We start from the raw sequence: 15,963 nt of genomic DNA, 5'->3' as shown, positions 1-15,963 counted from the left end.
CAACTCTTGACGGAGTTGAAGTTTCGTGCGGTTGTATTTGCCGCAAATATCTTTTTGAGGTTCCCCCATGCCTCCGTCAACGCTTTGGCCTCTCGGATGTAGCCGAGGATGTGATCATGAACGCATGATTCAAGGCAGTACAACACGCAACTTGCCGCTTGCTCCCAAGCTTGGTGGTCGTTATGTGCCAGGTTGGGTTGATTTTCCTAAGCTCCTTTGATGTAGCCCCAATAGCCTTGGCCAACAAGGTATTGGCGCATCTTGTATTCCCAAGATGTGAAATTGTTTTTGTCGAGTTTCTCGGTAGGAAGAGTGCTTCCCATCTAAATATTCATGATAATCAATTTGTTTGGATCGAGTTTTCTTCTTCTTCTCTATGATACGAATTGTGCAGGTTGCTACTACAACGATCGACTAGTTCTTCGTGATGTTGGTTTAGGCACACCACACACGGACGGGCTTGGATCACGCTACCACGCGCTCTGATACCATGTAAAGAATTGGACATGATTTTTGTGCAACGGAAGTAATCTATGTGTGTGCGTTAGAGAGAGAGAAAGAGGAAGAACACAAGGTATACAAAAAACAAGAAAAATGTATTCACAAGGAGCAATCTGAACCAACAGTTACAAAGAGGAGGAGAGGGTCCTTATGTAGTCACCTTCTCTCTATGTTCTCTCACTACAACCACCGCTTGAAAAGGAGGTGGAGACTTAACTACCAACTAAATATGTGCCATAGGATTTAACTTCTATGACACTTAGTTTATAATACAAGGAGGTGGGATGTTCACACACTTGGGTATTCCTACGGTGTGTTCCTACATTAGGGAAGTTGACTTTGATTCTCAACATATTTGTTGTTTGAAGATTATGGATGCCTTATTTGCAAGTGGTTGCTATCAATGCGCAAAAATCTTGTTTGATCTAATGCTCATTCATGCATGGTTTACAACCTTGATGATTACAATCAACACGCATGTATCATGACAACACTAGACCCTTACGACTGGTATGTGTTTATCACAATGGCAATTGGCTGTTGAAATGGCCTAGTAGTTGGCAAGAGAAACACCACACCTGTAGACGTGGGCCAATCATTCTAGTTCTTATGGATGTAGGTTCCACCTTCCACCTTCCACAACAATCCTTAGGGATGGTTGAAAAACATCATGTGGTGGAGAGATTGGTGTTTGAAGTCGTGGATTGGGGAATAATCGATTCTACGTGGTCATGTTTCTCTTGGTAGTGATGATCATATAGTCCTTGCGATGATCATGCCAAAACCGCCAATCATGTTGCTTGTGTCGATCCGTACATACCATCAGTCCCTGAAGGCTGAAGTGCTATTGAAATAATAGGCTTTCATTTCATTGGGACCTCTTGGTGCCCCTCATATCATGTATGTACAATGTACATACATACATATATGATATATGCATGTAATCTAAATACATATAAAGTATAAAATCGTTGTGAAGGTGAAGTATATAACGCCGATGCTCTGTTCTTTTTTATTGTATATATATATATATACATACATATATGTATATATATACATATCTTTGCGTACATGGGAACGATGCAGAGAAGCCTCGACACTCCGTTTCCTCACATGATCGAAAGAGACAAGGAAAGGCTCAGCTTTGTTCCTCACAGACATGTCTGGCTATGGAAAGCTCCACCTTCCACCTTCTCTCGAATCTTTGCTTCTGTTTCCAAGGATAACGGGAAACACAAGTTTCCTCTTCTTTCCAAGGATTTCAAAGCACTCTCAGCGGATGTCTCCTTTCCTCACATTGAAAAGGTTAGCAATAAACATCATATGCTCAGCATTCATTCATTGTTTTTGTCTCATTTTGAGGGAGGTTCTTGAAACTCATCATTTCCTGTTACTTCTCAAAGTATGCAAAAATTGTGGCAAATACTATACATGTCATGTTTTTTATGTATAAATTAGATACTAGTATAGTTAGCACGAAATATTTCATCATTTTGGCCTTGAGAAGTTGCAAACACTTGTAAATAGGATACATATGTGTATATATATACATGTAATGTTATTCATGATATATACATATATACACGCAAACACATGTATAGAGAGATATATATAATTATATGTATAATTTAGCACGTATAGATGATTTAGAATAAGTAAATCATTCTGAAGACAAATATATTGATCAAAGGTTGCTAGGAACTTGAAAAAGTTGGCAAGATTAAGAACTACTTATATCTGAAGACAAATATATTGATCAAAGGTTGCTAGGAACTTGAAAAAGTTGGCAAGATTAAGAACTACTTATATGATGCTATTAATCTATCTATCTATCTTGTTTGAAGAAGTAGGAAAAGTTGACCTTTTTTGGGCTAGCCCAATATTTTACTAAGTTTGCAAAAATGGAACTCAAAGAAAGACTCAAGGTTGCAAATAATTTATATAAAATGTTCATTTAGAGTTAGAAGGAGAAGTTGATCATTTTGTGTTTCAAAGGAAGCCTAGTATTTATCAACTCAAATATTCTTAACCATGTATACAGATCCTCCCGTCCAGTCTGGAAACATGTTCTTCCTCAAAACTTTGAAACATATGATGCTTCTTGAAAGTTGGAAGATAAAGGCACATGCTCAATCCATTGATCTTGTGGATTTAGCTAAACATGGTTGAAAACATCATGCACTAACCTTGCCCATAGAGATGGCTTGTATGTTATGAAATATTGAACTTGTTATTTCCTTATTCTCTACAATGTGGCTATTCATACCATTTATGGGTATCATGATTGGGGAGGGTCAAAAACTAACAGGTAGAGTTGAAATGATCCCATTATGACCCAGAGGGTAACAGGTTTATCCTTTGAATGTTTTGGTCTGAAACTGTCTTAGCCAATAGCGCTTTTGTTGTGTTACTTTTCCCACTTATTAATTCTCTTCTCCATGATTGTGCTGTACAATTTTGCAAACATTACTATGATAATGCAATACACAGTTAGAAAGCTCATTCTTATTTCCACCCTTGTGGATGGGGTTGATCCAATTTATTCCCAATTTTCATTGTGTTTGTGCTTCCTTATCAATAGACTGTTATACATTCCCTATGATTTCATGGGGCGGCCTCAACTTGTTTTTGTAGTTGTTGATAAGATTCTTTGTGTTCTTTATAATATCAATTATTACATGGGAATTTTATGAGCTTATGCTTGGCGCTTTTCGTGATTCCTAAAACAAGTTGTGACCTCGTCTTCCATTTTTGAGGAAGTCGATATGGACATCCACTTATTTGAGTGAGCATTCAAGGCAATCAACGTATCTTGTGTACTTTCCATGGCATAATTTAAAAGTCAAGTCTTTTCTTCATTTCTCCGCTATATTTTTTAGTGTCTCATATAAGCTCCCAACTTGTGTATACATTGGCTTGTAGTCTAGGTCAATGAGGGAGATGCTCGTGGGTTGAGCTCCATGAATTTTGAATGGGGGTGTTATGGGAACTTCTTCTAAGGAAGAGATACGATTGCTGAGTTGTGTGTCTTCTATTTGTGCACTAAGGCCTCCCATGATAATCACCATTCCGTTGTACCCAAACGTTATTGCATAATCAGTGAAAGCTCAATTTTATCTAGCGCTTGCTTTCTTAAAGGTTGGATTACTTGTGCAGAATATAGAAACTTGCAACATAGAGATTTTGCATATTATATACTGCCTTTATCAAAATGTAAGTCTATTCTCTCTTTGAGTTCTTTACAGTAAAGACATGCAATGCCCTCTTGTCCATGTTGCACAATATCTATAGCAAATTGGTTTCACAACCATCTTGAGATGATATATGTAGCTATCATGTTCCCATGTCTCTATTAGGAATACGATGTCCACACTTCATATACATCACTCAGTTTGGTCCCTTTATGCTGTGGGTTTTGTGATAAATCTAGGAAAGCATCTTCATATGTGTGGTGGTTCCATGGCTCATGATTTCTTATTTGTTAAGAAGACTTCACTTTTTATGGAGAGAGAGATATATAGAGATTTTATTATTGACTTTGGAGGTCAAATATGATCAATGAGACAAGGAATATAACATTTTCATGTAATACATGTGAAAGTGAGTAGTGACTCTTGTCGTTCAAGAACTTCCGTAAACACATGTCGTAATGGAGAGTGCACATTGTGGCTAAGAGAAATTTGTGAAAACATTGGAATATGTCAAAGATTTGTGGAAAGCATAGTCAAATGTGATCAAAGGCCGAGCATAGTATCAAAATGTGATATTCAAACTCTTGAATTTGTTTAAGGAAACATGTGCACAATCCACTAGTCTCATCACTTGTGCCCCAATGTGCTGTCTCACATCAAAGCAAATGTGAAGTATAGATGTGATGGTTCTTATGGTGGACAGCATGATGGCATTTAACATGTATCAATATGTGCGGTATCCTTGTTCAATGAAGAATATGGTTTTTCAGTTAGGCGCAACATATGTAGAGCCTCCACATTTGTCCATTTCATGACACGTCGGCATTGCAAAAAGGTTTCATATGTTCTCAAATGTATAATATGCTCTCTTTCCCACCTCTAAGATGTGGATAGCACATTCATTCCATCTACATTGGAGGGAACTTCAAGGCCAAGGTATGTAAAGCTTTCCATATTTTCAAGTGATGCTCATCATTGTATATAATGCATGATTTATCATTATTTTGTCTCTTCATAAGCATAATCTCCGTTTTAGAGCTATTGACTCAACTTAGTATGTGTGCAAAACTTGTTCCAATGGCCTCATAAGTTTTTTTGCATCGCTTAAAAGTATTTGCAAAAAGAGCCAGATCATTTGTGTACATCAAAAACATGATTACATTCCCGATGGCAACTTCTTCAATGCTTTCTTCGTTTACAAACTTCGTAAGAATTTGTTCTAATTCATCAATGCATAGAGCAAATGAAGTTGGTGAGAGTGGGCATCCTTACGTAACACCACTAGTGCTATTGAAAAACTCTGAAATTCCATTGCCCATATGCACACAACATATAGCTTTCTTATAGGTTCGAGAAATTACAAGCATGTATTCACTTGGTAGCTCAAGTTTTGACATGTGTCTCCAAAGATGCTCACCAGGTACTAGATCAAAAGATTTCTTAAAGTCTACGAAGCAACAGTATAAACCCGTATCTCTCAAGCAGCTTTCTTGCAATAATATTCGAAGGGTGACAAGGTGTTTCAATGATACTATGGTGTTTCCTATGAGAGTCACAATGTGAGTGGATCTGCCCATGAACTCTCTAATGGAGATTGTATGACATGAATGTTCTTTGTAGTAAACGACATGGGTAAAGTACCTTTGTATTAGCCTTGCAAGTAAAAACAGCCCCAAACATCTCTAAATCTACATATCTCTATATAGACTATCTTGAATATATCTGCCGATAGAAGTCCATGAGTCAAAAGAATTTAGAAAGAAAGAAATATATATAAACGTCTTTTAAGAAGCCAAAATGACCTATAAGACCAAACAAGAGATTACATCTTGAATGGTTGTCTCCTCTTTGATAACAAACCAAAATTAATGTAACCAAATAACTGGTAAATAAAAATAAAAGTGACTAAAGAATCCTATTATCTATATGTGTAAGTTTCTCAAGTTGGATAGATTATAATTTCTGTCTTTGAACAATCTCTAGCATGGGTCCATTCAGAATAGAGAGATCTCTGAAGCGACGGAAGCACTTGCAATGATGGGAGATCATGGCCTTTATCTATCAATGACCAGGGTGGTCAGATTGTGATTCACAAGGCTGGGATGTATGTGCACGACAAATTTCTATCCCCAATCTATCATAACCCCTTTACAATGTCTTGGTGGGGAGCTCACTTGTAGCCTAGAGAGAGAGTTCACATTTTGACCCATGGGATCATAATATATATCTTGTATGTGCCCTCTTCCTAGGAATGGGGATTGTTACTTTTTCATGAAAAATTTCTATGAGAAAATAATGTGAACACCTATGTGCCCAACCTTCTAGGTAGTGCTGTGCTTTGAATATGGCACCTAAATTATTATGCCAACTTAGCAAGTCTTCATAATTTTTGAGAATCACATTATATGCTGAACATATGTAAAGTAAATGATATTTTTCCTCTACTAAGTCTTCATTGCATACCTTGCATGCCTTCGTACCTGCTGTTTTATTAATGCTGTAATGCTACCTTAATACTTAACTATACGGGCAAGTTTAATAAAATGTAAGGGTTCTCACTGAAAGAAGGCTCATGGGGGTAAGATGTTGGATATATTCTGGCTTTCTTGCCTTGTTGTGGGTAAAACATTAGGGCTGATGTTTTCATTGTAAGATTCCAGTTCATTTCTAACACTTGCTTTTTCTTTCTCAATGTTTCCATTAACCTTTCTTTGATGATTGCATACTTCATAGCATCAAATGAGTGGTTAAATAAAATAATCATTTCTTGATATCTAGCAACTGATCAGATTATAGGAATTTGTTCTTATTGGTCTTTGTACGCTGTGTCCTACATACGTGCAAGTTGTGGTAATTTTGATCTGGCATATTCATGAGTTCAGTAATCTACTTCTACACTCTTTTCGATGCTAACACCTCTATTGAACAAGCATCTGTTTCTTGTAGCATAATTTGATAGAATGGAGAAGTTAACTCCCAATTATATCCTTCAGAACATTCCATTGCGATAGGGAGAAGGAGAGGGAGAGACAGAGGAAGAGGGAGCCATTTGGGAGGGAGGGAGAGAGAGATTGTTTCCTTTTAGGTGTATGGAAACCTCAATGAAAACAAAGGGCTGCTTTCCATAGTTGGCTTAACAATGCTTGGTGTGGCACTCCTTGCCAAGCTCATAAAGTCTAAGGATCGAGCAAGTGGCTCTGTTGAAGAACTTGTCAGAAGAGGTCAATTGAGATCAGATAGAAGATCCGAGTAAGTTCTTTTAATCAATGCTTTTCATTGTTTTTCTAGTATTTAATGACTTGTTTTTTATCATATAATCGTAGTTGCCATGCACATTTTCTTTCGTATCTGATTTCTGTTAATTTGAACAGTTCAAGGCCTCTAAAGTATGAGGATCCATTCAATAATCCGATGGTTAGAGTTGGTGAGAAAGATGTGAAAATGTATGGAAAGTCATTTAGACTACAGCCAGTGACATTGACCCATGAAAAGATGCAGAGTCATCAAAATCGCAGAGTACAAGCTTACCAATGGAAGAGACCCACTGTATTTCTTGTCGAAGGAGAGCCTCTTGCAGAGGGCATTGATCCTGATACTGTCAGATGGATACCTCCAAATCACCCCTTCGCCACTGCCAAGAATGATTTTGATGAAGCTGCTGCTGAGAAGAATGTGTATCAAACAAGAGGCGTACCATCCCGTGTACGAGCCGAACACGAAGCATTGCGGAAGAAAATGTTGGATGCTTCGGATAAGGTACTGTACCCTTTTCTTTGCATCTGTTGGCTAAGTCTTGGCCACTAAAATCTTGAATCTGGACCTCTGACTCTTAAAATTAAGGAGTTTTGAATCTTGAATATAATTTTCTTAACCCTCTACTCTTCATTCATGATTCTTAAATCTTGAATGTTTGGAGTTTTGATGCTTGATTCTTCACTCGTTACCTTGATTAGTGAGACTTGTCTCTTGACATCTTGATTCTTGAACTCGTGAATCTTGAATTTGGAGTTCTGATTCTGCGACTCTTTCCTCTTGAGGAATCATTGAGTCTTTTCCAATGGGCTTCATTTTTTTTTGATGCTTGCCTATTCTTTTTATGGTAGGAACTAGAATTTAAAACTCCTGAGCTCGAGCCGTCAATGCTGAATACTGAAAGGGAAGAAATTGATAATCGTTCTGAAGTGTCCTTCGAGCAACTTGGGAACAGCTTTGGATCCAGATCAAGGCCCATAAAACCGTTTGAGAAGTCTGATTTCAGCATGTCAAATAGAGTGTCAGAGAATCCTCCAAATTCATTTCAATAGAAATGGTAACTGAAGTCATGCCTCTATTGAGTTAAGCACGTCTCTTAAAGGATGGGATAAAATGTTGTTGATATTGTTTGATCTGGATGCTCATTGTAAATGCTGATTGAAGGAAGGTATTGCTTATATGTGATCACTATTATATATAGATTGTGGCAGGATGTGCATCATTTTGAAGGTCATACAATGTCTTTTTAGAGTGTGATGGTTGGAGTCCTTGCAGTCTAGTTAAGTAAGGCCACTAGTTGAATATGGATGAACTTCAGAGGTAACTGGCAGAGTGCATGGTCTCTCAAAAGTGTATATCTAGTATTTGTATACTAATATAAACAATGCATCATTATCTCGTTTTATTTCATTGTTTTCTGAAGTGTAGTTTTAACTATGTATATGATGCCAGAAATATCATCTAACCATACGTGACCCAAATATATAGGATCATTAGAGATGAATAATGAGCATTTATATATATGTTATTAAAAAAGATACTGATGAACTTTTGTATGAAGTTTATGGGGTGAGGTGAAGAAGAATTTATGTTTGATAACAATCAGGTGGGAAAATTAAAATAGAGGAACATAATTTCTTTTTTATATCCATTTATAAGCGACATCAAAGTCACTTCGAGTAGAAATGCTTTATGTAAAAAAATAAATGTCTAAGCTACTTTTAATGACATGAGCACAGCTATTTTCTGAGCCTAAAGTACGGATAATTCTTGGCTTTTCAAAACTAGTTTTCAACTTTTCTTTCTTTTAGCTAATAGTTTGTTATTAATCTTGAGTATGCATGACTTGTATATTGAGTAAGCACTCTAATTATCGATGTTATTGACAAGCAAACGATCCAAGTTTAGAAATTGCAGAATGGGGAACATGAGGACTGGGGTATCATCCAAGATTAGAAAACGCAAGGCAAGGATGCCTAATAGCTTTCTAGTTATCTTATTCACAACCTTAATTAAAGGTTTTGAATAAAAGTTCCCTAATTTTTGTTTTGAAGGTCATGTCCATCATTCTCCAAAATATGTATATCGTAGATAGTAAGAAGAACATCTTGATTAATGATATTAATGATATTACTGCTATATTTTGTATATATCAATTGATGGTTGAAATAGATTATTGATAAAAGTTTGTGGTATAATTAACTTTTGCTTTGATTTGCTACAAATTCATTCTAGATATGTTGTAGTTAATTTGGAAAAAAGATAGTCGCTTATTGTGGAGAAAATTTTTTGTTGCAAATTCATTATTCTTTGTTGGTGAGATCTATGGAGACTCATAGTTGTGGTGAATTGTTTTGAAGAAATACTAATGTAGACCAAAAGGCACATTTAGGCGAAAGGCAGAGAACAATAAATCACTAAAATCCGCAACATTGCTGGTAGTTTGCTATGTGACCCCACTTTCACAATTGGCATAATGTCTTATGTTAAATATAGAACCTCAAAGTAGACTTATGTTAAATGTATCCAATTCCATGTGCAGTGTATATCACAAAAAACTCTCAAAACTCTCCAATTTTCTGTTCTTAAAGAAACAACCGATAAACGCTAGAAAAGAACAATGATAAGGACATGAACTTGCACTCAATCGTGCACACACCTTCCACATAAACTCTAGCATTCTAACACTTAAAAACAAACTATACCCAGGTGTTCAATTATCATGGGCGTTTGTGCATGATGTCGGTGTTAATCACTTCCATATGGAACATTAAATAAGAATAAACTAATATCATTACAAGACATTGGTTATGTTTAAAACTTTCCTTTTTGTTAATCTCGGAGGCAATCGATTGCGCCTACAATTAGGAGGGGTACATAAATTTCCACGACTAATTGAACCGAAATATAATGATTAAGAATCGAATGAAAGCCAGTTCACTTGGGGGGTGATCGGATTGAGCCGATGATCGTAGGTTTTTGATTGGTAAGTCCTGTAGTTTTCAGTATATTGGATGGATCGCGGAGGTAATTGAATACATAAATACATCAACAGTTTGTTTCATGACCTCTGCAATTGTATATTCCTGTTCTGAATTTAAAAAAAGTAACATAAAAACAAATAAATTTGGGGTATAAGAGGAGAGTTTAAAAATAGCAGCCTTTCTTTTTCTTCCACCAACCTCCTCCTCATACACAAGAAGAAGAATAAGAAGAAGAAGAAGAAGAAGAATCATTTGGTTTGCTGTGGTCTCACAAATCCGTCCTTACTCCCCTCTCAGTAGCAGACATGGCTTCTCTCTCAGATCTTCTCAACCTGGACATAACGTCAACTGGAAATATCATTGCCGAATATATATGGTTAGTAAGTAAGTAATATATATATATATATATATATTTATATATGCAAAAAGACTTTTCCTTCAAGAGATTTGTATTTCTCATTTTCTGGCTATACTATGCTAACAGTATCCCTCTGTTTTTCTTGGAACATAAGCATGAATTGGTTTGAAAACGTGGGTTTCGATGCTGGTTCAAGCTCTTGAGGTTTTCTGTAGAACGAGAATTTCAAGATTAGGTTAATTTAAATGTGGTTTAGGTCGTGATCTCCTGGTTTTGCTATGTATTCTCTTGCATAATAGAACAGAGAATCAGGAAGTTAGGCTTATCTAATCATTAAGATCACATAACTAGGTTATTCTTAGTGTATTGCCTTCTATGCATCGGCTTCTTATTGACCTTCAGTCCAATTTCCCATATTAATATAGGTGCCCCATTAGGCAAACTAGAGTTGATGATTTTGCATGGATTTTGACGCCTGTTTAAGCTCCACGTTTTTTCAGTTTTTCTCTTTAACATAGTATCATTGGTCAACCTAGATTGGTTTCCAATTGTAAAGGTGATTCAAAATCGGCTTCTCGTTGTCTATTACTTATTTAGAACAGAGCTTGACTAAGTTACCTAAATTTAATGAATTTCCAAGGATTGAGATAGAAGTTCAAATATCTCTTGGGTTTTTCATAGTACACCGGATCGTTAGGTTAATCTGGATTTGTTTTGATATCAAGGTAAGAACCTCCTCGTTTTTGCTTGATATTGGTGTAGAACAGAGCATGTCTAGGCTAGCTAAATTTGATGATTTTGCATGGATAGTTGATGAAGCTCAGCATTTTCTGTTTTTTAAAACGTCTTATCATTAGGTCAGCAAAGTTGGGTTTTGGTTGTGAAGGTCAGAACCTCCTTGTCTTCGCATGATATTTGTTTAGAACAGATCATGACTCTGCTACCTAAATTGATGAAAATTGCATGGATTGTTACAAATTTTTTCTTTTTGTTGAATATAGTTTCGTTGGGTTAATCTAGATAGGTTTTGATTGTGAAAGTCAGAACCTTTATAAATTGTTGAAACTTGTTTAGCACAGTTTTTCTTTTTCTTTTTGTTGAACATAGTTTCATTGGGTTAACCTAGATGGGTTTTGGTTGTGAAATTCAGAACCACTATAATTTGCCTGATATTGTTTTACAACAGAACATGGCTAATAATGAATTTCATGGAATTGTGACACTTGATGAAACAGAATTATCTTTTGGGTCTCGTATAGAGCAGCACTATAACCAAGTCAAATCCAAATGGCTTTTGGAGGTAGATATCTGGGAATGAGCACCACTAGGGTATTATGATTTTTTATTGGGTTTGACACTTGATATTCATAAATAGGTTACGAATCGGGAAGATCATAAATGAGTTTCTTTCTACATCTCCATTGTTTTGCTATGATTAAAATTAGTCAGAGCTTGAAGAAAGGCAAGAAGGATACCCATATTTCATGTTTAGGTGGTTGTTTATCGAAACTGAGGATTCAACTCTTTCTGACACACTAGACTTTTATATATGACATGTGCATGTATAAACATATATGTTCATGTTTGGGTACAAACATGCGCAACTTACAGACATGCATGGAAGTAAAGGGAAAGGAAAAGAGAGTGATGGCTCACATTATAGATACAAATATTCGGCGGAATGTGTGTGTGGGTTAATTTCATAGTAAGGTTTTTATTGTTTTCCTGGGATCGGTTATGATTCCCAACACCGTGTGTTTTTTTGTTGCAATGATTCTGAATTGCTTGTTTTGTAGTGCCTGTGGTTTCTACTTTTAGAAACACACTCGTTAGTATCAGTACATATTATTTGGTGCATCTACTCTTCTTGAGTTTTCAAGGATCATGGGATAGTTAGTACCTATATACGATATTAAGTGGCTCAACTTTCTTAGATATTTGTTATGTAGGGTTGGTGGTTCTGGCCTTGACATTCGGAGTAAAGCGAGGGTATTCATTTATGTCCTTTTATTCTTTTCGTTTTCCTTCTCCTAAGGAAGAATTTCCACCTACCTAACTAGATGCAATTTCACCAGACTTTGAAAGCCCCCATAAAATCACCAAAGGATATTCCGAAGTGGAATTATGATGGATCAAGCACAGGCCAAGCCCCAGGCGAAAACAGCGAAGTCATTTTGTAGTAAGCTCTCTTCATATCTAATGTGATTTGATCAATGCAGTGGCTCTTTTCATATGTAATGTGATTTGATCGATGTAATAATCCTTTTATATCTCCTGTGATTTGATCATGAATGTAGTGGCTCTTTTCAGATACAATTTGCTTTCTTCATTACATTACTCTTCTAATGTGATACACAATTATAATGGCTAAGGTGATATGTCGATCAATGTAATTTCATGTTCTTAAACTAACTTCATAGTCCATGTGAAATATTGCCAGCCCTCAAGCCATATTTAAAGATCCATTCCGCAGAGGCAATAATATTCTAGTAAGTTGAAAGAATTTTTTTGGGTGGTGGCATCATTTTAATTATATGCTTCGGTTGGGTTTAAACTAGAGAAATGTGTTGCCGCAGGTGATTTGTGATGTATATAACTCGGAAGGGGAACCCATCCCAACTAACAGAAGGTCACCTGCTGCAAAGGTCTTTGCACTGAAGGAAATTCAGGAGGAGAAGCCATGGTAAGCCAATTGTATAGTATATAAATCCTCTAGGAAAACACCCAAATTGCTTTTCCATCTTAATAAGATCCTTTTCACACTTAAAAATGTCGTCACAGGGGAAAAGAAAGATTGGGATCTGGTTAAATTGAACAAAAATATGCTCTTTTGTGTAGGTTTGGAATTGAGCAAGAGTTTACGCTTCTACAGAAGGAGGTGAAATGGCCACTTGGATGGCCGGTTGGTGGTTTCCCTGCGCCACAAGTAAGCTAGTCTTCGATGTGTTTCTCCTCCGGTGCAATTTCTATGTTTTGTGGCTTGTATGTTTTGCAATTAGTGAGGATCTTGGATGTTTTTAAGAAATATAAATCATCTTTACGCGTGATGCTTGGCAAGGGACCTTACTATTGCGGAGTGGGGGCGGACAAGGCGTGGGGAAGGGACATCGTGAATGCTCATTACAAGGCATGCCTCTATGCAGGAATCCAAATCTCGGGAATCAATGGCGAGGTCATGCCGGGCCAGGTATGCTCACTCTAGTAGCACAACAAAGTTGTTCCATGTTTTTTGGGACATTTTCGATGAGGAAAGAGTCTGCACACTTTATCTCTCGAGGGGTTCAACATTATGAACGTCTACTTAAAACCTGAACCTTAAATTTACCATTACGCCTTAAACCTAATACCTGAGACCTAGATTGCTAGGTTCCTAAGGCCTGAAACTGCAAACTGTCAACCGTGAATTCTAGACCTTAAAACCTTGGTTTGAAGTTACTCAAACCTTAAACCGTCCACAAAATCTCGAGACATCATTACCCACTTTAAAAACCACCTCTTTGGCCAACAATCTTGTAGAGCTATTTGTGCACATAATGCTAGGTTCTAGTCCACACAATGAGAATTGATTTAATCATACTATGAAGGAATGTGACATCATGTCTTTATAAAATGCTCTAGAATATTAGTTTCAAGGTACCATCATTGTAAGCTCTTTGCGGCCTCTCATTGTTTTGGACTTTTCTACGGATCGGGTTTTTTGGTGCATAGTGGGAGTTTCAAGTTGGGCCTTGTGAAGGTGTTTCGGCTGGGGATCAACTCTGGTGTGCTCGATATATTTTAGAGGTAAATGATATATTCTAGAGAGAGAGAGAGAGAGAGAGGATTGTGTGAAAGTTTTTGGTTAGTTTTTTTTATGGCCACCCACTGATTAATATGGTTGTGAAAAGTGCAGCGCATTACAGAAGTAGCGGGGGTCATTCTATCGCTTGATCCAAAACCTGTTGAGGTATTAACCTTTGCTTCTAAATCATCGTGGTTATGTATGTACATAATTGTTGCAAGGTTCTCCGTTTATCGTTATAATCATTTATAGGGAGATTGGAACGGAGCCGGGTGCCACACTAATTATAGGTGGGTGATGGATGCATCTATGAATTGAAAACATATTAATACAACTGCGAGGGAACAATAATTTGTTATTATTATGATTATTTTGGTTTGTTTTTTTGTATATAGCACTTTGGCTATGAGAAGTGATGGAGGATTTGAGGTGATTAAAAAGTCTATTGAGAAGCTTGGGTTGAAGCACAAAGAGCACATTAAAGCCTATGGTGAAGGCAATGAGAAGCGGCTTACTGGACATCATGAGACGGCAGATATCCACACTTTTTCATGGGTATGTTATTTGTGATTTTTGGTAGAAAACCTTTCTAGTAACAATAGTATTGTAATTTCTTAAAATAGTAGTACTGGTAGTAGTAATATTAATAAACCATCTATTGTTGCCTATGGTGATTGATGAACCTTGAGAAGCTTATTGGGCATCTTCAAGTCTCTCTCTTTGTTATGATCTTTTTTGAGAGAGGTATCAATAATGCTAACATATGCTCTCTTGTCTATATTCTCCTTTGTTAGGGTGTGGCTAATCGTGGGGTTTCTGTTCGCGTTGGTCGAGAGACAGAGAAGGAAGGAAAAGGTGCACAAGTCACATGGTTAATATTATTGTGTATCGTTAATGTGGCAGAAGAATAATATGACAAATGAATCTATTATTGGTGTCATGTTGTCCTAGGTTATTTCGAAGATAGGCGCCCTGCAAGCAACATGGATCCTTACACTGTGACCTCCTTAATTGCAAGCACGACTATTCTTTTTAAGTCATATTAAGGGATTATTATATAATAGTTCATTGTCATTTGGACTCCAACAAAGCATGGTGGTCATATCATGTGTAATGGGGGTGGGTGTTTGCTACACATATTTGTCCTTGAGTTCTAAGTTATTTTCTAAGGTGAAACTTTTGAGAGCTATGATGTGAAGAAATTTGTATGTACTCCAAATTGGATTCACAACTTTTTAAGTGGTTCTATTTGTTTGATATAGATTGCCACATTTCCTTCCCTATTTGTCCTTATAAATTTCAAGTGTGAGAGTTTCTTATAGAGAAGACTATATGTAAGGAAATGAAGTGGATGATAGGTACTTACCATCCGTCTCAACCTAATGAGTGGTTTTGGGGCGAGGGGGAAAGAGATCGAGGTTGATGCTTGGAAAGATCTAGGTGGGGTCAAGTGTAAGGGTGGCCCAAGGCCAAGGCATTTGTCGCATTTTGTAAAATTGGACACTCAAGAAGGTAGTCAATTTTTCGAGATTGATCAATAGACTCAATTTGGAATCCTCTTTGGGGACCAAGTATGTGGGTTGATCTTGAGTGGTTGCATCAACGTATTCAAGATAGAACTACGAACATATAGGAATCCAACCATTCCTTTTCCTTACCACATGGTAGTTAATGTGAAACTGCTCACTAGAGAATTGATGATTGTTGAACAAAGAACAAAATGAGTGCTAGGCCAACCAATGATTGTTAAATGACAACTCAACAAACCGATGATTGCTAAAGTAGCAATCGCTCAAACTGGTGATTTCTCAAACTAACGATTCGTGATGAACTAATGAGTACTAACTGTAATTCCTTGCAAACTGGCGATTGATAAAACCAATGACTACTAACTAC

At 36.8% G+C, this 15,963-nt stretch overlaps 2 protein-coding genes across 2 annotated transcripts; both read left to right on the top strand.

The window, feature by feature from the left end:
- Window positions 1-1,533: 1,533 nt before the first annotated feature.
- MCD1 (multiple chloroplast division site 1) lies at window positions 1,534-8,354 on the top strand. Its single transcript, XM_087327016.1, has 4 exons — window positions 1,534-1,806; window positions 6,778-6,941; window positions 7,064-7,448; window positions 7,796-8,354. Exons 1-4 carry the CDS (start codon window positions 1,573-1,575, stop codon window positions 7,994-7,996), a joined length of 984 nt encoding a protein of 327 aa, XP_087183142.1. The 5' UTR covers window positions 1,534-1,572; the 3' UTR covers window positions 7,997-8,354.
- Window positions 8,355-9,844: 1,490 nt separating this feature from the next.
- LOC147869178 (glutamine synthetase cytosolic isozyme 1-like) lies at window positions 9,845-15,324 on the top strand. Its single transcript, XM_087337221.1, has 14 exons — window positions 9,845-9,930; window positions 10,226-10,304; window positions 12,236-12,275; window positions 12,362-12,465; window positions 12,727-12,775; window positions 12,863-12,969; window positions 13,125-13,212; window positions 13,345-13,473; window positions 13,995-14,069; window positions 14,179-14,232; window positions 14,320-14,357; window positions 14,463-14,622; window positions 14,862-14,922; window positions 15,019-15,324. Exons 2-14 carry the CDS (start codon window positions 10,234-10,236, stop codon window positions 15,111-15,113), a joined length of 1,071 nt encoding a protein of 356 aa, XP_087193347.1. The 5' UTR covers window positions 9,845-9,930; window positions 10,226-10,233; the 3' UTR covers window positions 15,114-15,324.
- Window positions 15,325-15,963: the final 639 nt, after the last annotated feature.

Source organism: Azolla caroliniana, unplaced genomic scaffold (genome assembly GCF_043228905.1).
Source record: "Azolla caroliniana isolate FFs.n. ecotype wild unplaced genomic scaffold, voAzoCaro1.0.p SCAF_1, whole genome shotgun sequence".
Classification (NCBI taxonomy): Eukaryota; Viridiplantae; Streptophyta; class Polypodiopsida; order Salviniales; family Salviniaceae; genus Azolla; species Azolla caroliniana.
This window is presented reverse-complemented; position numbering and strand designations above follow the sequence as displayed.